Raw genomic sequence first — 25,003 nt, 5'->3', positions numbered from 1 at the left:
AGCACAGAGGCAGTCCCTGCTTCCTGGGAAGTTCCTTCACCCTGAGACCCCATGCCTGGCACCCCATCACACGCAGAGCTGGAGACCCTGCAGGCACATGGCCCTGTTGGGCTCCTGGGGGAAAATCCTCCCCCATGGGAGAGGGGTGGCAGGGATGAGGGGGACCCCAGAAACATGCCCTGGCTCCCAGCAGGGGAGGTGCTGGTGGCCCAGCTGGGCATTCCCAGCATCTTCCCCACCTGGGACTCTGCCCCAGGGAAAGGTGTAAATAGGGCAGGTCTGGGGAGAAGCTGGGGATTGTGAGGCTCAGCTGGTGCCAGGCCCCCAGTGATCCCAGCAGGCTCCTGGACCCAGCGAGTGGAGAGACTGCAGTGAAACAGGCTCCATGTGAGTGTCTGACCTCTCCCAGGGCAGAGCCTGTCCCCACAGAGAGCCCCACCATGGCACTTGGGTTTCTGGCCTCTCTTGTGACCTTCCCGCAAGGCAGTAGGGCTGTCCCCTGCCCAGGTGTGCTGGTGTCCCCAGCCCACTCCTCTCTGGGCCACAGAGAGCTGCCAGCAGCAGCCTCCAGACCTCCCCGCACAGGGACCCTCCTCTGCAGCATCCCCCTTCCCATCCGGCCATCGCAGGGGAGTCAGACCAAAGAGAGTCAGAGTTTATTACTGGGGGAACGTAGAAAGTCTTTAAGCAAAATGGCTTAAGGCTCTGCTTTAGTGAGGTCTGGCCAGGTTAAACACTTAGTTCCCCCCTTTCAAAGATTGTGCCCTGGGATGGGTGGGAACAGGGTGCGATGGGCTCCTAAAGCTACAGTGCTGGCTCAGGGCTTGTGCTTAGCGGGGCTGGAGCTGGACCCTTGCCCAGGAGCCGGCGCGGTGCCGTTACCTGCCAACGCACCCGCGTGTCCCTGCTCCGCAGCCGCCTCGGCTCTGGGAGCTTGTGCTGCTGGTGGGAAAACTGCTCCAGGCCACCACGGCGGGTACCCAGGCGCTAAAGCTGCTGCCGGCATCACCTGGGTGCTGCCCTGCGGCAGGAGGGACCCCTCTGTCGCTCTGCCCCAAGCAGGAGCCCGCGGTGACCCGGGGGCAGGGACCTGTGCCTTTCACCAGGCGTCCCTGCTACGCTGATGGGACAAAGCTGAGCCCGCTGAGCGCTGCAGAGCCCGGCAGCACCCACAGCTCCCTCCCCAACAGCCGAGAGCCAGGACAGAGGGTGGCACGCTCATGCCCCAGAAGAGAAGGAGCTGGGCTTGTCACGGCTCCCCCGAACGGCGCTGCCCCGGCCCGCTGCGGCTCCTTCGTCTCTCCCAGGCTGTTGGGTGATTCGCGCGGCTCTCCCTTGGCTGGGGTCACTTCAGACAAGCCGGGATGCAGGAGAACGTCCTCTTCACCCGCAGCAGGAAGGGAGTCGTGCTCCTGATGTCTCTGGCTCTTGGGACCAGTCCTTGCAGCGTTCCCTCTGTCCTGGATGATCCTCCTCTCCCCGCCGGCAGCAGGGCCTTTATTTCTTCCTCATCGTTGAAGGGGGATGTCCCATACCTCTGCTTCAGCTGCCTGTGGACCTGGGAAGGAGGGAGGAGTGAGCTAAGGGGCCTGTTTTCAAGGGCAAGCCCAAGCCCACCAGCAAGGGGGATGGGGAAGCAACCTGGTCCTTGCTCCGAGAGCCGTGGGCAGGCTCGGCTGCGGAGCAGAGCCCAGGTGGCAGAGGTTGGTCCCACCTTGCGGGCTGCGCCGCCGCCGAACTCAGCCAGCTGCTGCTTGAAGCCGGGGTTGGGGTTGGCGACGGGCCGGACGGTTCGGACGGCCTCCAGCACCTCCTGGCAGCTCAGCTCTGTGACAGCCATGACGTAGGCGACGACCACGGTGGTACTGCGGGAGATGCCGGCGAGGCTGGCAAGGGAAAAGGCCGAAGGGCTGCCGTCGGCTGTGCACCCTGACCCCACGCTCGCCCCTTCCTCCACCCCTGTGCTTCAGCTATTTCGGTTCCTCTTCTCCGAGAACTTGCTCTCTGGGAGGCCTGAGCCCTTCCAAGGCCCTCTCTCTCCATCAGTGCCTATAAATACCCGCTCCTCCCCGGGGAAGCGAGAGCAGCGGCCGCTGCCTGGCTGCCTGCCCCAAACCCCGCTCTTCCCGCTCGCTCGGCTGCAGCAAAAAGCTGCCCCATCTCCAGGGCTGCCTGGATCCTGCTGGGTTTGTCACAAGCCGCAGCCGAGGATGGATCCGGGGTGGATCCATGTGTCCTCTGGCACAGGCTGGCTTTGATCAGGGGTCTGCAGCCAAAGTGGGGGGATGGATCTTTTCTCCTCTGCTGCGCTGGGGGGACGTGGCATCGGGCACGGAGAAAGAAGAGTTACCAGTGGACGAGGCAGTTCCCTCCATGCAGGCGACACTGATGGATAAAACTGATGCATTCCTTGAAGTGCCTCTTGCTAACAAGAAAAATAAAACAGACAGAACAAGGACTTCAGGGGCGGGGGAGGATTTTTAGGTTACAGGCAGAGCAATGAAGCACTAACAGAAACTGCCTGTTGCTTTACAGGCGCTCCCCGCAGCAGCTGAGACCCGAGCAGCTCAGTGCTGTTGTTTCTCAAGGGAAGGTTCATGGGCCAGCTCATGCCGTGCTGGGGACGTGCAGGGCTGCCCGGGTGCCCTGGGCCTCACGTGTGCCTTGTGCCAGGGCAGCCGGAGCTCGGCTGCTGCCGGCTCCACGCCCTTTACCCGCTCTCCCAGCTCCAGGCAGCTCCTGGGGGGATGCTCGCTGCTCCTCTCCATCTGTGCTGCAGAGGGGATCCCCCTCGCCTCACCCCAGGACCAGGACCCGCTCCCCAGCGCTTACTGAGCTGGGATGCTCACGGGGTCCCCAGCACCGGGGCATCCAGCCTGCAGGTTGCTGCGTTTGAGGAGCTGGAGGCAGCACCTCGAGGGTTTGGGGTGCTGTGAGCCCTCACCCCCAAATCCAGCCCTCCCACATGTCCTGAGCCGGCCCCGGCCTCCCCGGGGTACTCACATGTTGGCCTCGGGGGTGTCGGGCAGGGGGATGCGGAGGTAGGTAATGTCCTGGAAGACACAAAAGGAAGAGGAGAAACTCGGGCGCTGTGGAGGGGGGGTTCACGCGTGTTTGCAGCCGGTCTGGCAGCGCCTTTGCTCCTCAGCCCAGTGCTGCCTGCGGGGCTGCGCTCCCCACCGCAGCATCCCTCTGCGAGGGGCCAGGGCCACTCTCTCCCTGGGCAGGGTGAGAGCTGAGGGGGAACAGGCAGCTCGTGGGAGGGGGTGGGAAACAAGATAAGGCTGGAGATCTGGGAATTGTTTCCTGTTAGCGTTCAAGGCCAGGTTATAGTCACAAGACAAGCAGTTTCCCATGCTGGGGGGGCTGCCCAGCTCCTCTGGGACCACTGACCACGGAGAGGAGAGAGGTGCATGTGCTGTGGGATGCTCAGAGGGGGAAGGAAGATGCTGCAGCACAGAAGGAGCTGCAGAGATCTTCGCAGTGGCGTCGGGCACGGGACACTACCTGCAGCAAGGGCTGGGGAGATTCATGGATCGAAACGATGTGGGTGATCTTGTTCCGGCTTAGCTGCTCCAGGTCTTTGGCATCTAAAGGATAAAACTAGATATTAACGTGTATTCATTTCTTCCCTTCTCTTCCCACAAATGCCGTGCCCCTGCAGACAGCCAGCACGCAAAGCCGTGCTCCGCAGGATCGGCTGCATCACACCCCCAACATGCAGCGGCGCAGACACGGGCAAGGACGCAAACGCACCCTGGAAATCTGGAACACAAACCCCATGATACCAAACCAGAAACCTCCTCCCTTCAAAGGCACTTGACCTTGCTGCTTGTGCTGGGGTGAGCATTCACCTCTGCATAGAAAAACCTCCCTCCTTTGCAAGCAGGCAGCTCCCCGCCTGCCTGTACTTGTCCCAGTTCAGGGAGGAGACGCGCGCTCTGCCCGCACCTCCCCTGTGCAAACACCCATGTAGCGATGGGACCTGCTGCAGCCTGAGGGATCTGCTTCATCTTGTGAACTACAGATGGGGAGCTGCAGCGATTCCGATCAACCCTGAGTTTGGCTCCCTCTGCCCGAGCTCCTCCTTAGCACCTGAGGGATCTGCAGAAAACACCTGAGCAGCAACTCGCCACGCTCGGCGTGTCCCCTCTGCAGTCGCGTGCACAGAAATCGGGCACCCTCGGCTTTCTGGGGCAACGACCTGCTTCCCACTGTGCCTCAGCATCCCTGGCTGTGATCGCGGTTGCTGGTCCAGCACAGTGGTTGTTAGGCTGCAGCCTTGGCTCGCTGGCTGAGCAGCTTCAGAGCCGTCTCCCTTTCATGCCCCGACCAGCGGATGCTGCACGAGCTGCCAGAGAGGAGGAGTAACATTCTCCCATCACGCCGCTTTGGGTTTCTAAACTTTCACGTGGTGTAAAACCTTGGCTCGGGAATCCAGACCGCAGTGTGCGAACGGCATGATGTGAATGTTAATAGGAGTCTCGAGAGAGATGCTCCGCAGGCAAGCCGTGCTGTGTGGGGAGGGAGGTGGGGACCCTCGTGGGGACTCGCACAGCACCCGCCACCTTCCCACCCGCCTCGAGCAGGCAGAGCAATTAGTGACGCCGCGTCAAGGCTGGAAAAGCTTTTGTTTGGAGAAAATGTCTCTGTGAGCAGTCAGAGCTTAGTGCAGCAGGCCTGAAATCTCTGCCATCGCCCTAGATTGCTTGGTAGAGCGATGCTCGGGGGGCATCAGGCCAATGCCCCACACCAGTGGTTACTTGCAGGAAGCCCCATGCTGAGTCTGGGAGCTGGGTGCCCTTGTCCCTCTGCTCCCCAGTCACAGCCCACCCCAAGGTGCTCCTTGGGGTGCAGGGAGCACCGGGCTGCCCCGGCCAGGGCTGCTGCTCAGGCTCCAATGACATTTTCTCAGCAATTCACACCAGTGGTTTTAAACCTTCTCAACACTTAGAGCAGGAATCAAGCTGGGAAAAGAGCCATGAGAGAGGCAGAAGCACTGATAAATGCTGGTTTGTCAGGGCAGATGACAGTACTTGGTCATGAATTGTCCCCTGACAATGAAAACCCTTTAAAATAGTGAATGGATGTGAAAAGGGGTGACTCTCCCTCTGGGATAAATTCCCTCCTGAGGGTGGGCAGCCTCCTCCTGCATCTCCTACAGCTGTGAAACTGGGGGGCATCACCCTGAGCAGCTCCAGTCCTGCTCCCTCGCACTGTTGCGGCACCACCAGCTCCTCTGCTCCCGGCACAGGATCCATGCCAGCTTGAGCACATGGCACAGCCCAGTGCAGTGGGTGAACTCCCACAGGACTCAGCGGGGGGGGGGGGGTGGGGGTTGAAAGCAAAGCCTGGCTTGTCCTGTGCCACCTCACATGCTCCTGTCCCCTCCCATGGCTTGTCCTGTGCCACCCCATGTGCTCCTGTCCCCTCCCAGGGCAAGCAGGATGGCTGCAAGGGCTTCCCAGTCCCAGCCGGGGGGGGTCATGCCAGGGCTGCATCTCGCTGGGCACTGCTGGGACCCTTCCTGGCGAGAACACAGCCCCCCTCAACCCCTTCCCCTCATGTATCCCGAGAGCTCAGGGCAGCCGTTACACAAGGAAACCAAAGCGAAGGCAGAGGGTTGCTGCTTTGTGTTTCCCCCTGGTCTCCACTCCCGCTGCTGCCCACGCGGCGGAGCGGAGCTGGCAGGGCGTCGGGCAGCGTCTGCAGGCAGGGAGGCCCGAACTCCTGCAAGCCCCAGCTCCCCGGCTGGCGGACGTCTCTGCGGCGGTGGGGCTCTGCTTACCGATGAAGTTCCCGAGGTAGAGGCCGGGGAGGATCTGCGGGACACAAGAAGCGGGGGGGTGAGCAGTGACCTTGTGCCGTGGTACCCGCCGCACGGGGAACCCCCGCGAGAAGCAGCGACTTTGGCTGGAAAGGCCAAAGTTCTGCCCTGAATGTGCCCGTCACCAGCCCCAGGATGAACCCTGCGCTCCCGGGGGTGCCGCTGCTCTGGCATTCAGTGCGGGGCTGGACGTAGCCCTGGCACCCAAACCTGCGCAGCCGCCCGGCGCTGGGAGTCGGCCACGGCTTTTTTATTGCTCCTCTTGCTTATTATCAATAAATTCTTTGTCAGGGCTTATTATCTGAGCTCAGCAAGCTGCGTACGCCTCCGTACAGCCTTGGACTACACCCGTGACCTGCCGAAGTCCTGCTGCCCGGGGGATGGGGAAGCAACAGGCATGGAGAAGCCTGGGGGGAATGCGGTGTCCCCCTCCCAGCCCCAAGCTCTGCTCCCCTCGCTCTGTGCCACAGGGAGCTGCTTCCTAACAGATCACTCTGAACACCGTGTCTTCATCTTATTTTCCTTGTGAAATTCCACTTCTCATGATGAAAAGATAATTACTTGACAGTGCCTCTGTTAATTGCAGTGCGGGTGCAGAAGCCGGATACCTTGCATCACTTCTTACCCGGAGCTATTTTATATTTTCCCTCTCTCCCATCGGGACAGCGAGGCTCCCTGGGCTGTTCACCCCCGTGTCCAACCCATTTCCCTCCAGCTTCTCCCTGCTGTGATGTTTGGTGCCCAGGACCTGTGCAGGAGGAGGTGACTTCCACCAGCACAGCTGGGCTCTCACTTGTCTCACTGCCCACGTTTGGAAACATTTCTCTTGGTTGAACAGCTTAAAAGGGGATTTTTTTTTTTATGATTCCTAAGATTTTAGATCCATTTTCTATCGACAGGGTGCCTTTAACTTGCAGCTGTGGCACTGAGAGGAGCGGGTAGGAGAGCGCCAGTTAGCAAGGGCAGCTCCCAAGGGCAGGACGCCGAGCCAGGAATAACGGCACGTTCCCGTCCCCAGCACCCTTGTGACCCCGTCCTCGCTGGAGAAAACGGGGCACCAGGCACTTCCCCACATACTGGGCGGTTACGGGGGGGGTTTAAAGCTTTAGGACCTGGACATTTTTGCAGGAAGATGGATCCGTTCAGCTGTGACAGCTCAAACGACCATAAAACAGTGCCCGTCCCCTCTGCCCAGTGATGCTGAGCCCCACGCGCAGCCCGGTCCTGCTGAGCAGGGGGTGCGGGACTGCGGGGCTGGGGATCTCACGGGGCTCCCGGCGTGTGCTCGGGAGCAGGTCCTTGAGTTTAAAGGCGTTGGGAGAGGTTCCCCCCTCCCTCGGAGGGGCTCACTGTCACCCCTGCCCTCCACACCCCTGGGCAGCTGTGGGGAGCGTCCCTGCCTGTTTCTCCTCCGGTTTTACTCCACCAGCAGGTAGACAAGCTGCCCGACAGCCGAGCCCTGTGCCGGATCTGGTGCCGGCAGGTGAAACGCCGCTTGGCACGGCAGAGCGAGCCACCAGGCAAGTGTGTCCCACCTCTGGCACCAGGGACAAGCCGCCCTGGCACGGCCGGCCCTGCAGAGCAGCTGCCCAGTGCCCCCCGTTACCTGGCTCATGCCGTTTCCCATGGCCGGCAGCGGGTGCCGCGGGGGGGACGGGGCACGGGTGTCCTTGTCCCAAATGCCGCCGTCCTCCCCGTCCCCAGGCGCAGCCGCCGTCCCCTCTCCGGACGCTCGCCGGTTGGGTTTCTGTCATGAAGATCTGGGGTCCCCCCACGATCGCTGCCTGCGGCAGGCAGGCTCGTTCGCAGCGCGGCGAGGCCGAGCCGGTGGCGGCTGTGCCGGGGCAGAAAAGACCTTGGCCGCCGTCCTCCGCGGCTTCTGCCGAGGCCCTTCCCTGGCTGCTCCAGCGCTGCCGCGCACCGGCCACCGCTCTCGTCGGGAGCAGACAAAGGAGGAGAAACTCCCCCTCTGCGCCGTGGCGCGGGAGCGCGGGGGCCGCGCTGGCTGCTGCCTGTCGCCGCTGCCCGCCGCGGCCGCACAAGGCTGCAGTGTTGGGAGAAGAACAAAACCTTTGTCCCGCTCCATCAAGGAAGGTCTGTGCGGCCACGCGGCAAAGCGCTCGGTGGCATGTCCACCCCTGCCTGCACCATGTCCACCCCTGCCTGCACCATGCTGACCCTGCCTGCACCATGCCGACCCTGCCTGCACCATGTCCACCCCTGCCTGCACCATGTCCACCCCTGCCTGCACCATGCCGACCCTGCCTGCACCATGCCCACTCTGCCTGCACCATGTCCACCCCTGCCTGCACCATGTCCACCCCTGCCTGCACCATGCCGACCCTGCCTGCACCATGTCCACCCCTGCCTGCACCATGTCCACCCCTGCCTGCACCATGCCCACTCTGCCTGCACCATGCCCACCCTGCCTGCACCATGTCCACCCCTGCCTGCACCATGCCCACTCTGCCTGCACAATGCCCACTCTGCCTGCACCATGCCGACCCTGCCTGCACCATGCCCACCCCTGCCTGCACCATGCCCACCCTGCCTGCACCATGCCCACCCCTGCCTGCACCATGCCCACCCCTGCCTGCACCATGTCCACCCCTGCCTGCACCATGCCGACCCTGCCTGCACCATGCCCACTCTGCCTGCACCATGCCCACTCTGCCTGCACCATGCCCACCCCTGCCTGCACCATGCCCACCCTGCCTGCACCATGCCCACCCTGCCTGCACCATGTCCACCCCTCCTGCGCCATGCCCACCCCTGCCTGCACCATGCCCACCATGCCTGCACCATGCCCACCCTGCCTGCACCATGCCCACCCTGCCTGCACCATGCCGACCCTGCCTGCACCATGCCCACCATGCCTGCACCATGCCGACCCTGCCTGCACCATGCCCACCCCTGCCTGCACCATGCCCACCCTGCCTGCACCATGCCCACCCCTGCCTGCACCATGCCCACCCTGCCTGCACCCGCCCTAGGGTTTGTGAGACCCCAGCCCTGCCCACCTCAGGGCTGCCCGTGGGCAGGCAGCGGCCCTGCCCTGCCCGGGGGGTCTGTGGGGTCCCCCAGGGGCTGTGCAGGGCAGTGCCGGTGGGTCCTGTCACCAAGCAGGGGGGTCCAGCGGGTGAGGGCTCCCCCACTGCCTGTCACCCACCACCCTGTCACCCCTGCTCCCCACCCCCGAGCAGCGTCCTGGGATGGATTTAGAAGTTTTTAGACCAGTTCACTGCCCCCATTGCCACCCTGCGCCCGGTACTGGGCCGCTGCTGGGCTCACTGGGACTGGGAAGTGCTGGTCCCCACTGGGCAGTGGGATGGAGACAGAGCCAGGGGTCAGGGGGACACCCCCCCACCCTGCCCCCTGGGGGGTGACACAGTGCAGCCCCGCATGGGGTGGGGGACCTGAGGGTGCAGTGGGGGGACACAGGGTGGGATGAGAGGGGATGGGGGGACATGGAGGGGGGTGTGGAGCCCACAGGGTGGGACCGAGGGGATTGGGGGAGCTGAGGGGACCAGGACATGGTGCACGGGGGGGGGTGAGTGACCAGTCTGAGGCCTGGGGGGTGGTCAGACCGAGGGGGCACACCGGGGGCAGGGACACAGCGGGGGGGGGTGTGTGTCAGGCGGGGGGGGGGCGGCAGTGTCGGGGTTCCGGTGCCGCGAGCGCCCCCTGCTGCGCGGCGGCGCGGTCGCCATGGCGACGGGCGCGCAGGCCCAGGCGCAGGCCCAGGCCCAGGCGCAGGCTCAGGCCCAGGCGCAGGCCCAGGCCCAGGCCCAGGCCCACCCCCGGGGCAGCTACTAAAGCCCAGGCGTGCCCCAGTGCAGCTCTAGCCTCCTGCACCTGGGCTGTGTCCCCTCTGCCCAGCAAAAGGAGCTGTGGCCTTAAAACCACCTGGGGACAGTGTGTGACGATAGGGCCTCCAAAATGGCTGCGTTTTGGGGAGTCTTGTTTGTATCCGTGGGCAGGTTTAGCTGCAACAGGTAAAACTCTTGCTGCCTTGTTCTCTCCGGGGTTTTGCTTCTGCCGCAGCGGCTGAGCGGGACGTGTTCCTGCTCTGAGCCTTTGCACTCGCCAGCCGTGGCTGAACGGAGGCCCAGGGTGGTTTGTGACACTGGGCTGGAACCTGCTGCGGCCCTGGGGGTAACGCCTGCCTGCAGGCTTGGGGTGGGCAGCGCTGCCTGGCCTGGAGAGGAGGGTGCTGGCTGCACGGGAAGGCTACGGTAGAAATGGTAGAACATGGATTGGAACATGGATTTGCTCTGTTCTAGCTTCCTGTGTTCATGCAGACATACAAAAAAGTGAAATCAAGCCTGCTCCACAAAGAAAAAACAGTTCTCAATGGTTTCTGTATTTATTTTTTTTTTTTCTGAGAGTATGTGGTGCAGCTGATCCCCAGAAACTTCCCAAGAGCAATTAAAGTGAGTCAGGCTGTGGGAGCATTTGTTGTGCTGAGCCTTCTATTTCTCTTTCTACCCAGCTGAGTCAGAAGCACTGCCTAGTGAAGAATCTGAAGAGTTTTCGGAAGCAGTTAGAAAGAGAAGCAGGAAAGTTTGAGGCAACAGCATGTGCCTTTATTCCAAAAACCTTCAGATTACCATTTGTTTGTGGAAGAATTTCGCAAGAATCCTGGCACTGCTTGGATTATGAAACCGGTAAGTATGTGGTCTCCCAGGGAGAGTGAGACAGAGATGAATGGATGCCTTCGTTCTGCGGAGGGGGAGGAAAATATGCAGGAAATCCGCAGGAAGAACTGGGCAGAGCAAGGTGGCTGGGAGCAGGAGTGCTCCTGGCCAGTTTCCTGGTCAACACGTACTACCACAACACTTCTTCTTGTGCAACAATTCACTTCAGCAGTTGAAAGAAAGCTCAGTTTATTTATAGAGCCAAAGTTAATTCAGTAGTGAAGGTATAAAGTGTGGAGGAACAGACTGTGCTCCCAGGGGTGCTCACTATGGGGTTATGGCCAAGTTCATGCTCTGAAATCTTTCAGTTCAGCTGGAGGTGTGCAAGAAGGTGGGTGCAGGGCAGCTGTCGAATTGGGCTCCTAGGGCAGCCCCTAAAGAGGGAGTTAAGAAAACATCTTCCTGGTTTTAGGGAAATCCCACTACGTTAGATGTCAGCTGGTGTAAATCCAGCCAACCTACTGAGCAGACTTCCATCCTGAGAATGCAAAGAGATTACAGGAGATTCCCTGAGCAGCCTGGAGAGTAAGCTGGGATGGATTTGGTTGGCATTAGCTTCTCTCTGCTCTGCAGTTAGAGACCTGAAGTGTAGCCTCATGCTCTGAACCACATTTGTCCCCAAAAACCTACAGCTACCAGGAGCTGCGCTGAACACAGCAACTTCCACTTCAGCCAGTGTCCTGAGGAACAAGGAAAAATTGTGTTTCCTTTAGAAATTACAACAATACAACGTGGTGCTGAGAAACGCCTTGCTTCTGCCAGATGATTCAAGCCATTTAATATCATGAGTATTGTGCTGTGGTGCACAATTAAAAATACACCCATCTGTGAGACCTGTGAGCGAGCAGTCGCTGCGCTTTGCGCAGCGGGTCTGGCGAGGAGGCTGGGGCAGGAGGATTCGCCCCACCCTGCGAGTCAGGCCCATGGGTAAGGGCACACTTGTGAGAAGTGCATGGGAGGTAATTATGCAAACTAACGTGAATTACAGCCAGGAGGATAGCAGCTAGTGATTATCTAACTCCACAAATGGGAACGTGTTAATTGGCAACAAAAAGCCTTCTATTAAGCTGCTTTTATGCCCACAACCTCAATTAATGTGGTAAATAACCAGAGCACAGTAGACAAGGGTATATGAAAAGCCTGTGATTACTAAAATTGTACCAACAACTTAAATGAAATAGTTTGTGGCTGACCTCAAAACTTGCAGACAAGTAAAAATAAACTCCATGTTCCTCCTTCTGTTGGTCTGTGCTCCTGAGCAGCCCCGTGTTGTGACGTCCCAGGTTGCCAGCTCCCACACGTGGATGCAGTGGTAGGTCAGGATGTGCCCGGTGCCCCGTCCTGGGGCTGCAGGACCGCCCTGGGGAGCTGCTCGGGTGGCTTATCTGGGCCACTAGTCACCCACTTTCAATCCATCACGCAGCCTGGGCTGTCTTCAGGATTTTTCTGCTCTTGCTTGCCATAGTTCTCTGACATCTTTCATGACTTTCTGGTTTAATTAAGTTCTCCTGTAACATACACAAATCTAAAATGTGACTTAACAAAATTCCCGACAGCATATGTTGTGTTACTTATATTTCTGCAAGCATGTGACAGTTTGTTTATTCCTGTGGAACTTTCCCGTAGGCTGGCTGCCTGCTCTGCCCTTTCCTCCAGAAATCCTCCTAACACTTACAAATCTGAGCTTTTTGCACTAGAGAGCTGCTGTTGGGTCCCCTTCCCCCCATAACCTTAAATCACTGTGCTTGCATACAAACAGATGATGAATCGGGTTATGCAGGGCTTCCACACCAAAATTCTGGGCAACCACGGGAAGTGCTAATGTTAAAGCCAGTAACTCTGCTCTTCCATCTGTAGGTTGGCAGATCATGAGGTGAAGGAATTTTCCTGTTCCAAAAACTGAAGGATATGGTGAACTGAAGAAGGTGAGAACGACCCTGTCTCCTCAGGGAACACCCAACAGGCATTTTGGTTTCTTGCTCTTATTTCACCCCCTCCTTCTGCTGGTGACTTGTTCTGTTTTCCTGTGCCCCTCTCGTGCAATACCCCTTCACCATTCCCCAGGGCAACAGCAAAGTTTCTCACCGTGGCTTTTCCCACATGGTCGGATACTTTATCTGGGATCTGACTTCCTACACTTTGTGTGCAGATTTGTATATAAACTTCTGACCTTAGGTACGTCTAACACTAGGCAGCAGTATCAGCACCTGGGTTATAAGATACATTTTTCTGCGCTTTTTGGTTGAAAGCTGACTCGAGAGTTTATGCTCTAGTGACAGCTGTAAGTGCAAACCACCGTTATTATGCCCGAGATGGATTTCCTTGCCTTAACACCCAGTTGCTCCTTTCCTCTCCTCCCAGTACGTCCCGCTGAAGGCCTGGTTACGCAGAGGTGGATTTGCTCGCTTTCCGAATACGTGATTTCCTCTGAATAGCAGAGATGATCATTGTACCCTGCCCACATGTGCAGTAAAGAAGGGTAAGAAAAGGACTCTGCCATTCTGCTGCTTGGGGTTACATGCATCAGACAAACCTTGTCACTTCTGACTCCTGCAAACACCTGAGGATTCGGCTGTCCTGTCGCTGCCGCTCGCACCCGGCCTCTCTCCAGTTTTCTTTCTCTGGAAAACGGGGGTCACCAGATCACTGGAAATGTCAGTTTGTCAAATCAGCTAGGACTGAAGCTGAAATGTCAGTCCTGGTTTTAATGTTAGTGGTTGAGTTTTGGCAGCCTTTCTTCCTCAGCTTCACAGAACGTAAGGACAGGGTGATTCATGGGAGAGAACGATCCGATTTCCTCTGTCACACTTGCTACCGTATTGAGTTTGATAGCTTTCATTTGATTAACACATCATCCCAAAAGGTATCCCAGCTCAGTCTGATGGCTGCGAAGACAGGAAAATCCATCACTTCTCTCACTTGTTCTGCGTGATCAAAAGCCTTTCCAGAGCAGGGGTACAGCATGTGCCTTGGGTGGGGGTGTGCTGAGGTTTGCAGACGTGGTGACACAACGAGCTTCATGCCAGCCATGAGCTGCAGTACTAGCTTGGGGCTGGCACTCTCATTTTCTAGATACCCCTCCTGATTACTTCTGACTTTTGTTTTTCCCTGCAATTTTTAGTAAGATACCATCATGCGGTGCTGGAGTTAAGCTCAGGTGGCTGAAGCCTGTGATTACAGACAGGGAAGGCAATTAATTGGCACTGAGGCAGAAGAGGACTGTTTAGAGTGAGAGTTCTGTATTTGTCTGATCCTTATATCTACTTCATTCCAGACGTTCATCTCACAAACGTGGCAGTGCAAAAGACTGCACCTGATCGTGATCGCGGGAAGGTGAGGGGCACACGCTGCCTGCCGTTGGGGCATCTGGCAGGTGCAGGCAGGCTGACCTCCTCCTGCCCGCTGCCACGCCGTGGGCGTGTGCTGCAGCCGCTTTGCTGTGCTGCCGTGTCCCCCAGCACCCAGAAACGTGATTTCATTGAGAGCAGCTTTAGGAGAGAGGCTGGGCAGGCGTTCTGCTTTAATGCTGCTTTGCAGCTGTCTGTGCATCTATAAGGCTGATCTTTTTGACTTTAAACCTAATAACTTTCTGGTTAGCGCTCCTCTGAGATGTAGATATCTTATAGCTTAGCCCTGTGCTTCTAAGACCTCAGAGGTACAGCAAGGTTGACGTTGCTGCACACAACTGTCACTGTTAAGCTTCCTCTCTCAAGAGGTGGCAGCTGAAAGAGAGGGAGAAAAAAAAATAAATGGGATGTCAGATTCCTCGTGAATCTGAGATGAGTGTCAATGTTGGAGAGTAATGGAGGATGGTGCTGAACTTCCCATCTTATGGGCTGCTCCCTTCGATAAATCTCCCTTGTCTGTAGGGAAAGGAGGGTCTTCACAGTACCCTGATAGAAGAGATGTTGATTGCTGTTAGGGAGCTTCTCATGGGGACCTTTTTTTCCCCTGTAGCCATACAATAGTCAAGCCCAAGGAGTTTAGCTGTGTTGTGGGGCGGGTGGCCGCTGCCTTCTGGGCTCTGGCTTTTCACTAAGAATTCTTGCTGGGCTGTGGAGACTCTAGGATGATGACTGAAAAAAGTCATGTGGCATCTCTGTGGTCATCTGTTGGGAACGACTCAGTATAATTGTGTGTGGGTGCCTGAGGGCTGCGAGAGGGTGACTGAGCCGCTCGGGCAGGGTCGGTGGAAGTTCTCTTTGTGGATACAGACAACGCTTTCATCTGCAGCCTCCAGAGTGTTCAGAAGGTGATTAGCAGTGGCAGACACTGCTTTGGGCTCCACAGCTCAGGAGTGTTAACATGTCCTGACGTGTTAACAAACATACAAGGGGTTATAGCATCAGGTCAGCTGCTCTTCCTGGGACTGGGGTCTCTTGTGATGCTTCTGCACCTGAGAGGGAGCCAGCCTGGATCTGCGAGGTGTAGAGAGGTTTGAATGGTTTCACATGAAGGGAGCTGCCATCTGGAAGGCTACAGCTGCTTCTGCTCCGAGTATCAGGGTTTATTAGCTGGGTGCAGCACCCTGCAACTTTGTCTGCAGGATCTCTAGCCCTGTGTTGTGAAACCCTGCCAATCTGGCTATTTCTGGAATATGTTCCCCTCAAGTATCAGCATATCACAAGTATCACAGCACTTGCCAGGGATGGAGGGTTCCTATCATCTCTTCTTCTGCCTTTATATCTTACAGCAGTGCCCCATCAGCACTGATAAACCTCCTGCCGGTGCCACTGGACTGCCAGCACTAAACATAACCCGTGGCTAAAAGGCAGACCCCAGCTGGAAGGGCTCTGCTAATCGTGGGGAAAAGGACTCCACAGGAGTCGAGGGTATTTAAAACAAAACAGCAAAAAAAAGCCTTTTAAAACATAATGTGACCCTAGAGGTTTTTTTAAAATACAGGTTTTCTCACTGGCTAAGTGAAAAATATGTACCATTAAAGTTCAGCTGAAATTCTCAGAATTTTTATCTGCTACATATGCAACTCAAGTATTGCAACAGCAGGAACCCGAGAGCGCAACTGGCTTGTCATTACAGGAGTTGAGAAAAACAGAAACAGCAAATAGTACTTCAGAAATGACAAGCAAATAGGATTATTATTCTTTCAGCCTTAATCATGTAAAGTGCCAGCGGTACCATAGGTAAGGAAATTTCCCTTAGGTATGATTTATGTTGACAGTTTCTCCTACGAAATGTCTTCCCTAATTTATTTCTTTTTAACTCTGCCCTCTAACGAGACGTGGTGGCTGGTGTACCTGCCACAGCCCTGTGTCCTGTCAGCTTCAGTCCCATATTTCACATGGTGCCACTGGAGACAGCTTTATTTCTAGTGAGCAAATAAATGTGGCTCAGCTGCGGGCCTGGATAGCTCTAATTTGCACAATCTACTCTGTTTGTTGCCTCAAACCAAAATACCGCTTAGGCAGCCCGCACCTAAAGAGCTGGAGTTACTTGAGCTGCTCAGGAAATGAATGAATCGGAGTGAAAGTCCTCGCTCTCGTCAGGGTGCTCAGGGGCTCTTGGAGCTCTTTGAACACTGTTGTGCTCGGAAACTGTTCCCGGGAGACACCCACATTCCGCCACTGAAAAAGGGTTAATGCTCGTTCTGTGAATTCTCCTCGGCGTTTACGGCTTCAGCTAGACTTTGGTTTTCACTTGTATGTCTTTCTGGAAGCTAGAGGGATTTTTTTCGTTAGTACCATCGAGAACAGGAATAGAAACTTTGCAATAAGCTCAGAATGTTCTTTGGCTCAGCGCATGGGAAAGAGATTTAGGGTTGGATTTCCTATTGCTTCACACTTACTCCTGCCTGCTAGCAGGGTAATGATTTTGTGGAGAGGCCTTTCTCTTAGATGAACCATTGGCAAAACTGCCTGTTTCTCCCTAATTTACTGTCATCGGATCTCCTCAGCTGGCTTCTGGAGGTAAATGCTTCACCTTCCCACAGTGCCAGTAGCCAGGAAGAGTGTGAACTCAAGTGTCATCTTCTCAAAGACATATTTCATACTGTGGACAGGGAGAGCAGGCAGGCAAAGATGTTTATTACCTTCTAGGGGGTTTTATTAAAATGTCTGGAATGGATGGTCTGATTCCATGTCTTTCTTGGCAACTGATCACGATACTCTAACCTTTATAGCGATTAAATGATGAATTTCCAGAAACAGGGCAAAGTAAGCAAGCACGCTGCCACTTCAGAGCGGGAAAGCCAAGCAGCACGAGGCTGCAAAGGGAACGGAGTCTGTGTCAGAGCTGGGACTTGCACAGAGCTCTCGGAGAGGCCTTTCTGCATTGTGCCTCCCGCACTCACCGCTTCTGGAGCGCTCTGTCCCCGGCAGCTTGCCTTGCAGCGTTTTGTGACTGACTTTACGACTCTGCTAACCTCAGGTACTAATAGTAGAAAGGTGTCCGCTGCTTTCAGCTGTCCAGCTTTGTCTCTGATTGTCTGGGAGTTTATTCCTGCATGCAGACAGATAATTGTCATTGCTCAGGTACTTCAGGATGTGTGTTTGATGTTGTAGGCTGACAGGGAAGGAGAAGCATGTTGGAGGCTTTGACCTGATACGGATCGACGGGCCGTCAGCAAAGGGGAGACCTGGGCACTCTGGTGAGTGAGAACGTCGGGGTGAACACACATGTGGGTGTGTCCTCCTCCAGGGCTGGCAGGGTGCCCTGCTCGCCTCCCCGAGCCACCTGCATGTCAGCAAGGGGAGAGCACACGCCTTTCATTTGAGAACAAGAACAGGCCTGTGAGCTCTTACGGGATGAAGAGAGTAAAAGGAGCAAATGCTTTCCAGAAGTGGATGGAAGCGACCAGCCTTGGTCTGGTCAATGTAGTGGGGACAGTTTTGTCGTAGTCCCCCTTTCCAAGCGTTAAGTCACAGCAGAGTTCTTCATAGGCCAGTTTTGCTGCAAGACCAGCTCTGCAGTCACTGTGGTGACTGTTTGCTGGGCACTTTCCTGAAGCTAGTGGTGTATGTTACTGTTGGGAAGTAGCACTCGGATTCTGAAGTCGTACTTCCCAGACGCTGACGTGTATCGTAACTTTAATTTGCAGTTTGCAGCTCAGTGTGCCTGCAACCATCTCTGGCTGTAGTTTCTAACTAACAAAACACGAGTGCAGCTTCACCTGAAAGTGGGACATTACCTTCCCTCTACAGGAAGGAAGAGGAAGGGGATGTGTAACTCCTCTGTGAACGTTTTCAGCCCAGGCTGCTACAATGACAGGAAGAAACTGAAGCAGCTTTTCAGGAACCTTCCTGCACAGCAGCAAGTGTAATGCTGATCCCAAGCTTGGGATGGGAGAGGTCACCATGGATGAAGTTCACTCTCTCTTCCTCATAGCAGGCAGCAGCAGTTCCCACTTCTCTCTGGACACTGGTGGCTCAGCACAAGACACTGGCTTCTTGCTTCGGAAGGTTGCCCAGCCTGGAAGCTGCAGTGAGTGAGATATTGTGTGATGGTGGCACGGGGCACAAGGGGTGCTGGCTTCTGGGCTGTCCCTCTGCCCTGCCAGCGCTCCGTTCTGTACCGTGTAAGAAAATAAAGGGGCTAAACACATTCTGCATGACAAAATGAAGCTTTTAGGGAAGGCAGGCACCTGATCCTCCTCCTGCTACTACTATGGAAACGTGTCAGAGCAGAAAACCTGTTGCCATGATACTGTAAAAATAACCTCGCCATCACGTTACGGAGCCGCCGACTGGCTGTACTACACGGGTTATGTAAGAGCTCTGACGGGGGTCTTGGCACTGAGTACTGCCACTCGCTTCCAGGAGAGATGCAGTTTTCTGGAAAAGCTGCAAGCAAACAGTTCAGGTAGTAAGTCCATGTTATTTCTGATCTGTGTATCTGAAACTTAAGCCTGAAGTGGACAGCCTCGCTTCTTGCAGATGTACGTTTAGGGTACGTGGCGTTAGCTACAGAATTTTAAAACTTAGATCAAGCAATGGTAGTTGGCTTTTTAGATTTAAAGAAACCACATCTCAGTTTTAAGGAGTCTGAAATGGGGCATTTTTGGAACTCTGCATAATTTGAAGCGTGTGTGGAACCGGACAGGGTGGTGCTGGGCTGCTTGGAGGAGGCCCCTTGGCCCTGTTAGGCTGGGAGGTGGTCAGGGAGCCAGGAAAACGCTGGTGCTGGGTTTAAAGATCTGCCTGGCTGTGCAGAAGGGAAGAGAGCGAGGGATCAGGCCCAGCTCTGCGTCAGGCCTGCGAGGTTTGACCCGATGGGTGAGCTACCTTGAGAGCCACAGAAACAGGAACAACAGCCACCTTTAAAGTTTTTAAATTCTATCCAGAAATCTCTTTGCAGAAGTTCAAAAAAGAAAGGGCTTGGCAGGACCCAGACACTTTCCTGTACACAGAAAAAAAAATCAAACTACTATAGTCCATTATTAATTACAATTTTAAAAAATGTTATGGTCTTAACCAAGTTGTGCTGGGGTAACAAGTTCAGACTAAAGGGAGTGGTGTGAAAGACAATACATCTTAAAACATTTGAAGAAACTACTACTAGTTAAATCAATTGTCCTTTTACTACAAGAGAGGCTTGATGACTATTTCTGCTCAGCCCTCTTCAGGCTGTTTTTTTTTAAAATATACATATATTTCAGCCCTTCATCTAGTTTTGAAAGCCTCATTTCTGTGGTCTCTTGCCTTCCAACTTAACAGTAGAACATCTTTTCTACTGTTTCTACTTCATCTTGTCTACACAGCGAGACTAAAAGGATGCTGCCTCCTCCTGTCCCTCCCTACACATCTCTAAAGAGATTCCTGACGTGCCTCAGATGTAGAGCTTGGCTTTGTTTTCATACCACAGGCGCTCACAACCGCTCTTCTGTGCTTCGGGCACGCCGTGGATTCCCAACGCCTCCTACTCCTGTTCCCGACGTGACAATGAACCAGCTCTGAAGCCAAATGCCAGAAGCGCTCGCGTAAAAACCCAACAAGGAATGTCCACACGGAGTTAGGAATGCCTTGCTGCTCTGATTTTAATAATCCCACTCCCACCCCAGCCATGTCCCGGCCACCCAGGCTGCAGCAAGGCGCAGGGAAGGGTTCGTGATCCAAGGAAATGGCAGCGGCGTAGCTGAGGAGCCGAATGCTTCCCAGGGACCTCAGCCAGGGCAGGCTCCGGGCATGTCGATGTCCTCCCGCAACCCCCAAAGGCCATGGTTATTGCAGCATGAGCTCCTCAGGTGACAGCCCGAACACACACCGTGACAATGGCACGGCCACCTCAGCCCTCCAGGATGCGATTGATTAGCTTCATTTCCTCCGCGGTCATGGGGTTCAGGTTAAATCCCTTCAGCTCAGCTTTACCTGAGACAATATAAGGAAAAAAAATCAGGATTTTGCTACAAAATAAGTGAAGCAGTCCACGTTAAACTCTAGAGGGGCTGCAGGGTGGGCGGGGAAGCTGACGTGGGGTCACCCTGGTGTGATGTGGGAGCCTGTTTAGCGTGTTGGTGGGCGACAGCTCCGCACCAGGAGCTGTATGATTCCCTGGAGCAGGGAAGGAATTGCCAAGTCTGTGGGAAAGAGGCTACAGGAACACACAGAGCTCAGGAGTTTCTGGACCCTCCCGACACATGACATCTGCTCCCAGAGATCAAGACGGTTCCAAACCAGGAGCATTTACCTTGAGCTTCGAAGAGGCGGTTGACCTTCACACGCAGCTCTTTCCGGAGGTTGTTTATCTCCTCATCCAGCTGTTCCTGGTCTGAGACAAGCGGGACAGGAGTGAGGAGGACCGTGGGCCCTGGGGCACAGGCAGAACCCGCCACGGGACACTCAGGGATGGGGAAACCCAGCCCCAGGCTCTGCCCGGGGGTCCCACCCTGCCCATGGGGCTGAGCCCCACATTGCTCCGTGCCCAAATGCGCTTCCCGGGGCGCTGTGACGGCCACAACCCGCCTGTGACTGCTCTCGAGAGGTTTGGGGTGTTTTGAAGCCCAGGTGTTGTCCCTCAAGCGGGGTCGTTACCCGGTGTGTGACACACCAACATACACCCAGAGGGATTTATTTATCCTGCGCAGAGCAGGGTGCTGGTGCTAACCCCACCCAGCCAGCACCCCCCAAAAAGAGCTTCAGTGTATTTATACACGTCAGAGCACACAAATACACCTTTACTGCAGCGGCCGTGGGTTGGTTTAGCGCTTTGTCCCTCGCTGGTTAACAAACCAGCTCCATTTAATTACAGTGTCTTTTAATTCTTCTGCGCAAACTCAAGGCCGGGGTGGGGGCACGTTTTCTTGGTTTTAAAATGAGTCAGTGGTCGCAGCCTCCCCTCCACAGCGCCTTGATCTCTTCCCCAGTTCCTGCTGATTTTCTTCTCGGACAATCGTCCCTCTTGTGGCACCTCTTGGCGCAGGATCATCCCCTCCCATCAGTCGCTTTAGCGTTATCGGACGCCCGTTGTTTAGACAAAGTTGCAGTAACTCACTCCCTGGTTCCTTCTTTTTGATCCCACCGCTCTTAAATCAGCGACTGACCCTGTTCTTGTTCTATTTACAAGTTTAGAATAAGCAGAGGAGAAAACGTCCAGGGCAGAACCAGTTTCTTTTTCTAACCCCTCGCTCGGGCCGAGCCCCCCTTACCCTGCCGCAGCATCTCCCTGGTCCGTGCGTGCGGGAGCTCGATGAACATGTCCCCGAAGCAGACCATGGCCTTGCCTGGGGCGACAGAGCAAAAGGAAAAGGATTTCACCGAGCAGCTTCTCTCCCGGACACGCAGCCGCGCCGCGGGGCTCCGGGGGCCCGGCCCGGGACTGAGGCGGCCCCGGTGCGTTCAGGCCTCACCGTCGGGCTCCGGCTCTTTCTGCAGCGCCCGCAGGGCCTCGCGGTTCCGGTTCCGCTTCACGTCCAGGTCCACGATCTGCGGCGGAGGAGAGAGGCAGCGGGGGGCTACCGGGGCGAGGGCGGGGGGGGCCAACCGGGGCTACCGGAGGCGGAGGGGGGGACGCGGGCCGGGCCGTACCTGCTGCCGCGCCGCCAGCACGTCCTCGGCCAGCTCCTCCACCTCGGCCAGGTAGCGCAGCACGAAGGCCGGGTCCCGCGCCATGGCGGCTCCGGTGGGGATCCGGTCCGGGCCGGTCGGGGTCCGGTGGGGATCCGGTCCGGGTCCGTCCGGAATCCCGTCCGGGTCGCCGCCGTGGCCGCGCGGGCGGGTTCCGCGCGGGGAAGGGCCGCGCCGCAGCGCCCCCTAGCGGCCGGCCCGGGGCGCTGCCGCCGCCACGCGTGGGGGGGTTCGAGGGGGGCCGGGAACCCGCGGGGCCGCGCTCACCCCCGCTGCGGTGCGACTTTAGCGGGGCTGGTTATCGCGGGCCGCCTGTCGGAATAAAAAAAACCCAAAACAACCCCCCAAAAATCCCCACGCGCGGGCGGGCTCGCAGGCAGCGGGGCGGGGCGTGGGCAGCGAGGGAGGCGCCCGCCCGCAGCGGTGGCAGCGCGGGGGCCGGTCCGCGGGGAGCGGGGACCCCGGGACTGGCTCCGTGCCACCCCCAGCTCAGCCCTCGGGGCTGGCAGCCACCACCACACACCCCCCCCCCCCTCCCCGTCCCCACGCGCGTGAATTATTCATGGCTCGTCACAGCCCCTCCCCGCTGCCCGCTCCCCGCCAGCAGCGCGGTTCTGCCTGCGCTTCCCCGCTCGCGCGGTGCCGGTGTCGGGCAGGAGGGTCTTTAGGGCGTTGCGTGGCCTTTCGGTCCCCGCGAGGGTGAGTCGCGGGAGGAATTGATGCCTCAGACACTCGTGGACACGGAAACGCTCATGGACGAGCTGTGGCCCGTGTGGCTGCTCTTGGGAAGGGCGCAGTGTGCCCAAAGCCTCAAAGTGGGCTGAGTGAAACCATCATCAAGCGCAGGGATCACTAATTACTGACTCCGTGGTGGAAGCCCGAAGAGGTGACAAGGCCTGCGAAGAGGTGACATCCTGCCCCAGAAACCGGCTCAAGAAGCAGGAAATCTGCAAAAACCTGTGGGCACCAGGGGAGAAGTAAAGGCACTGGGGGGACATCGCCACCACCAACTCGACTGGAGGGGGCTGGTGCACCCCACTCCCCCTCACCGCGTGCGCAGAACCCCCGCTCCACCTTCTCCTTGTCTCTCATGGAAACGAGTCTGTGGAATACCTGCCTCTCCTCATCTAGCATGCAAATCAGCTGATAAAATGAATTTAAAAGGAGACAGAAAACTTTGCTGTTTCCACAGATCACTGGACCTGAGACGACGCTGGATCCTCGGGTGGTGACCGGATTTCATTGACTCTTTCTCTCCTTCCTTTTTCTTTCCTTTCTTTCTTATAGATTTATAAGAAACCACATCGCTTATGATCCTTTTCCAACTTTAAGTTGTTTCTACTGCAAGTAAAACATTTCAACGGGTTGTTTGGTGTCGTTTCACCTTAATTTAACCCGAGGGGATCACAGAACCTTTACAACTTCCCAGACTCCCAGTCCAGGCTGTGACAGCAATGAAGAGCGTGGGGCAAGAAGCCACGTTGGTGCAGCTGGGTGGCTCCTCTGGAGCTCAGCAGGGCCTGCTGGCCCCGGGGACGGGAGCCGGCCACGGCCCCAGCAGCTCAGCTCGCCCTCAGCCAGCCCCAGTGCCCCCCGGGGAAGCTCAGAGCAGCCACAAGGCTCTGCCAGGGCACCGCGTCGCTCTTCTGCTCTGCATGACCCTGCCTATGGGAAGGGGGAACTATCACCCCTCAAAATGGCTTTTATCCCCTTTTTTCCACCCTGTCCAGGCCGTGAGCAAGAGGAGGCGGAGAAATGGAGACCCAGCGCTGATGGCACGGACTGGCAGAGCCTCGCCGTGGGAGGAGGGGGCCCGGGGAGCCCACCCGGTGCTGGCAGGTAACAGGGGACGATGTGGGGTTTTGTGTCCCGTGTCCCCGCTCTGGACAGAGCCCCGCGGCAGCGCTGCTCCTCCCCGCTGAGAGTGCCGCGCGCTTGCCTGGGCTTCTGCGCCCTCAGAACACCCGCAAAGCGCTGGCTGAGCCCCAGCCCTGCCGCACCTCAGGGCTGCCCGAGACGGGGGTGGAGGGAGCGAGGCGGCGGCTGGCTGGTGGTCACCAGGCTTCCATGGGCAAATAATCCCTTAAGGGAGATTACCCAGCCCGGAAGATTACGGGCCCTAATCCCATAAAGTCATTTGTTACAGTTAACAGGGCAGATCTCCTCCGTCTGCGGCAGCGGGTGCTGAAAGAAGGCAGCTTCCAGGGGAGTGGCGGAGGCGAGCACGCCTGGCCGGGCGGGGAGTGATTCACACTCGGGTTGGATTTTTTCCTGACATCAACCAAAAGAGGCAGCAGGATTGGGGCTGGGTGCCAACGCTGGAAAATGCTCTTTTTTCAGTGGGGGCGGCTGGCTGGAGATCTACAGAGTGGATCAGGGACCAGCTGCTTCCCATCCAGCGTCTGCGGGTTGGCTCCCACGGAGTCCCGGTGGGACACGGGCACCGGGGGCGGCTGCAGGACACGGGGCGGGTGTGGGACACAGGGTGCGGGACGTGGGGCTGCGTTTCTCCTGCAGCCTCACACCGCAGCAGCCACTCAGCGGAGTGACTGGCCTCAGCTTTCCGCCAGGCACAGAGGCAGCATCTGCTCCTTGTTGCTTTGATGGGATCAGAAGAGAAGAGCGCCCGGCTCTCGTGCTGTGCGCTGGGAGCCCAACTAGAGCTGGAGCTACATTTACCCCCCTGGGGGACACGTTTTTCAGAGCGGTGATAAAAAGCTCTGTGGGCAGTGAAAGCCCCGGCCGTCTGTCCTGCCACACGTGCTGGATACGGCCTCTTGAGGCTGGGGTTTGGCTGCAGAGCTCAGAGCTGAGGGTGGTGCTGGCCTGGCTGGGCAGTGACTGTCCCCTTCCATGGGCTGGAAACCTTCTCCCACCACCTCCAGCCACCCTTGTGCTGCCCAGCAAGGCGAGGAGGAGGGTTGGGGATGGGGATGGGGACAGGCTGACGGTGTCCTGGCAGGGAGGAGGGAATCGCAACGCCAAGGGCACCAGGAAACCACTCGCAGGGCAGCGAGCGGCAGCTGGCTCTGTGTGCTGCCGGCCTCTCCCCAGCCAAGCGCTGAGCCAGACACGAATCATCCCGGATTTCTCCTCCTGGAGCTGGTGCCTTTTGCTGGACCCAGCCCGGGGACTGGAGCTCCGTCTGGACCAGTTGGACGTTTATGTGCCCCCTGGGAACTGGGCAGAGGCACCCGCTGCCTGCCCGCTGCCGGGGGCTGTGTTGCTTTGCTGTGTATTTTACTGTGGAAAGAGCAGGGTTTGGTTTCAGCATATTCCTTTTTCTTCCCTGCAGCACTTTTATGTATGCAGCTAGAAACCCTCCCTGCCTGCTGACAGCTGCACGGGAAGACTTCGGGGATGTTTATGGGTTTTTTTTCCTCTTTCATTTTTTCCTGTGGCGGCTGGGGCCTGTTGTTAAGATAAATCAGACTTCAAACAACAGTCCCCACGTTCTCAGG

General features: G+C 57.1%; 3 protein-coding genes across 6 annotated transcripts; 1 reads left to right on the top strand and 2 right to left on the bottom strand.

The window, feature by feature from the left end:
• Positions 1 to 634: 634 nt before the first annotated feature.
• DUSP15 (dual specificity phosphatase 15) lies at positions 635 to 7,902 on the bottom strand. 2 transcript variants are annotated; one of them, XM_074888098.1, is made up of 7 exons: positions 7,434 to 7,895; positions 5,789 to 5,822; positions 3,508 to 3,590; positions 3,004 to 3,053; positions 2,351 to 2,425; positions 1,715 to 1,886; positions 635 to 1,558 (listed from the first exon to the last, which is right to left on the bottom strand). In XM_074888098.1, exons 1-7 carry the CDS (start codon positions 7,452 to 7,454, stop codon positions 1,346 to 1,348), a joined length of 648 nt encoding a protein of 215 aa, XP_074744199.1. In that variant the 5' UTR covers positions 7,455 to 7,895; the 3' UTR covers positions 635 to 1,345. The 2 variants fall into 2 exon arrangements, with proteins under 2 accessions (XP_074744199.1, XP_074744200.1); XM_074888099.1 differs by having other exon boundaries at positions 1,371 to 1,558; positions 1,642 to 1,886; positions 7,434 to 7,902.
• Positions 7,903 to 9,648: 1,746 nt separating this feature from the next.
• On the top strand, positions 9,649 to 23,700 carry TTLL9 (tubulin tyrosine ligase like 9). Of its 3 annotated transcripts, XM_074888101.1 has the most exons (9): positions 9,649 to 9,822; positions 10,320 to 10,494; positions 12,382 to 12,449; positions 12,886 to 13,003; positions 17,046 to 17,131; positions 17,685 to 17,799; positions 17,869 to 17,964; positions 23,273 to 23,381; positions 23,689 to 23,700. In XM_074888101.1, the coding sequence occupies exons 4-8, from the start codon at positions 12,987 to 12,989 to the stop codon at positions 23,277 to 23,279; spliced, it is 321 nt and encodes a 106-aa protein (XP_074744202.1). In that variant the 5' UTR covers positions 9,649 to 9,822; positions 10,320 to 10,494; positions 12,382 to 12,449; positions 12,886 to 12,986; the 3' UTR covers positions 23,280 to 23,381; positions 23,689 to 23,700. The 3 variants fall into 3 exon arrangements, 1 of the variants encoding a protein (XP_074744202.1); XR_012631398.1 differs by lacking the exons at positions 17,046 to 17,131; positions 17,685 to 17,799; positions 17,869 to 17,964; positions 23,273 to 23,381; positions 23,689 to 23,700 and adding an exon at positions 13,799 to 13,860; XR_012631397.1 differs by lacking the exons at positions 12,886 to 13,003; positions 17,685 to 17,799; positions 17,869 to 17,964; positions 23,273 to 23,381; positions 23,689 to 23,700 and having other exon boundaries at positions 17,046 to 17,132.
• PDRG1 (p53 and DNA damage regulated 1) lies at positions 19,492 to 21,641 on the bottom strand. Its single transcript, XM_074888100.1, has 5 exons — positions 21,504 to 21,641; positions 21,326 to 21,401; positions 21,125 to 21,199; positions 20,167 to 20,247; positions 19,492 to 19,847 (listed from the first exon to the last, which is right to left on the bottom strand). The coding sequence occupies exons 1-5, from the start codon at positions 21,585 to 21,587 to the stop codon at positions 19,765 to 19,767; spliced, it is 399 nt and encodes a 132-aa protein (XP_074744201.1). The 5' UTR covers positions 21,588 to 21,641; the 3' UTR covers positions 19,492 to 19,764.
• Positions 23,701 to 25,003: the final 1,303 nt, after the last annotated feature.

Source organism: Strix uralensis, chromosome 18 (assembly GCF_047716275.1).
Source record: "Strix uralensis isolate ZFMK-TIS-50842 chromosome 18, bStrUra1, whole genome shotgun sequence".
Taxonomy (NCBI): Eukaryota; Metazoa; Chordata; class Aves; order Strigiformes; family Strigidae; genus Strix; species Strix uralensis.
Note: the sequence above shows the minus strand (reverse complement) of the source record. Positions and strands in the feature narration are given on the sequence as shown.

Bases quoted from the DNA above. Each gene is read 5' to 3' on its own strand.
- PDRG1 (XM_074888100.1), bottom strand. From the start codon at position 21,587: ATGGCGCGGGACCCGGCCTTCGTGCTGCGCTACCTGGCCGAGGTGGAG. The intron at 20,248-21,124 runs GTAAGGGGGGCT...CGCTTGTCTCAG, and splicing joins CAGGGAGATGCTGCGGCAGG to ACCAGGAACAGCTGGATGAG. The intron at 19,848-20,166 runs GTAAATGCTCCT...ATATTGTCTCAG, and splicing joins CCGCCTCTTCGAAGCTCAAG to GTAAAGCTGAGCTGAAGGGA.
- TTLL9 (XM_074888101.1), top strand. The intron at 17,132-17,684 runs GTGAGTGAGAAC...TTCCCTCTACAG, and splicing joins GGGGAGACCTGGGCACTCTG to GAAGGAAGAGGAAGGGGATG. The intron at 17,800-17,868 runs GTAATGCTGATC...TCTTCCTCATAG, and splicing joins CTTCCTGCACAGCAGCAAGT to CAGGCAGCAGCAGTTCCCAC.
- DUSP15 (XM_074888098.1), bottom strand. From the start codon at position 7,454: ATGGGAAACGGCATGAGCCAG. The intron at 5,823-7,433 runs GTAACGGGGGGC...TGTGTCCCGCAG, and splicing joins TGGGAAACGGCATGAGCCAG to ATCCTCCCCGGCCTCTACCT. The intron at 1,887-2,350 runs GTAACTCTTCTT...TTCCCTTGCCAG, and splicing joins GGGAACTGCCTCGTCCACTG to CCTCGCCGGCATCTCCCGCA.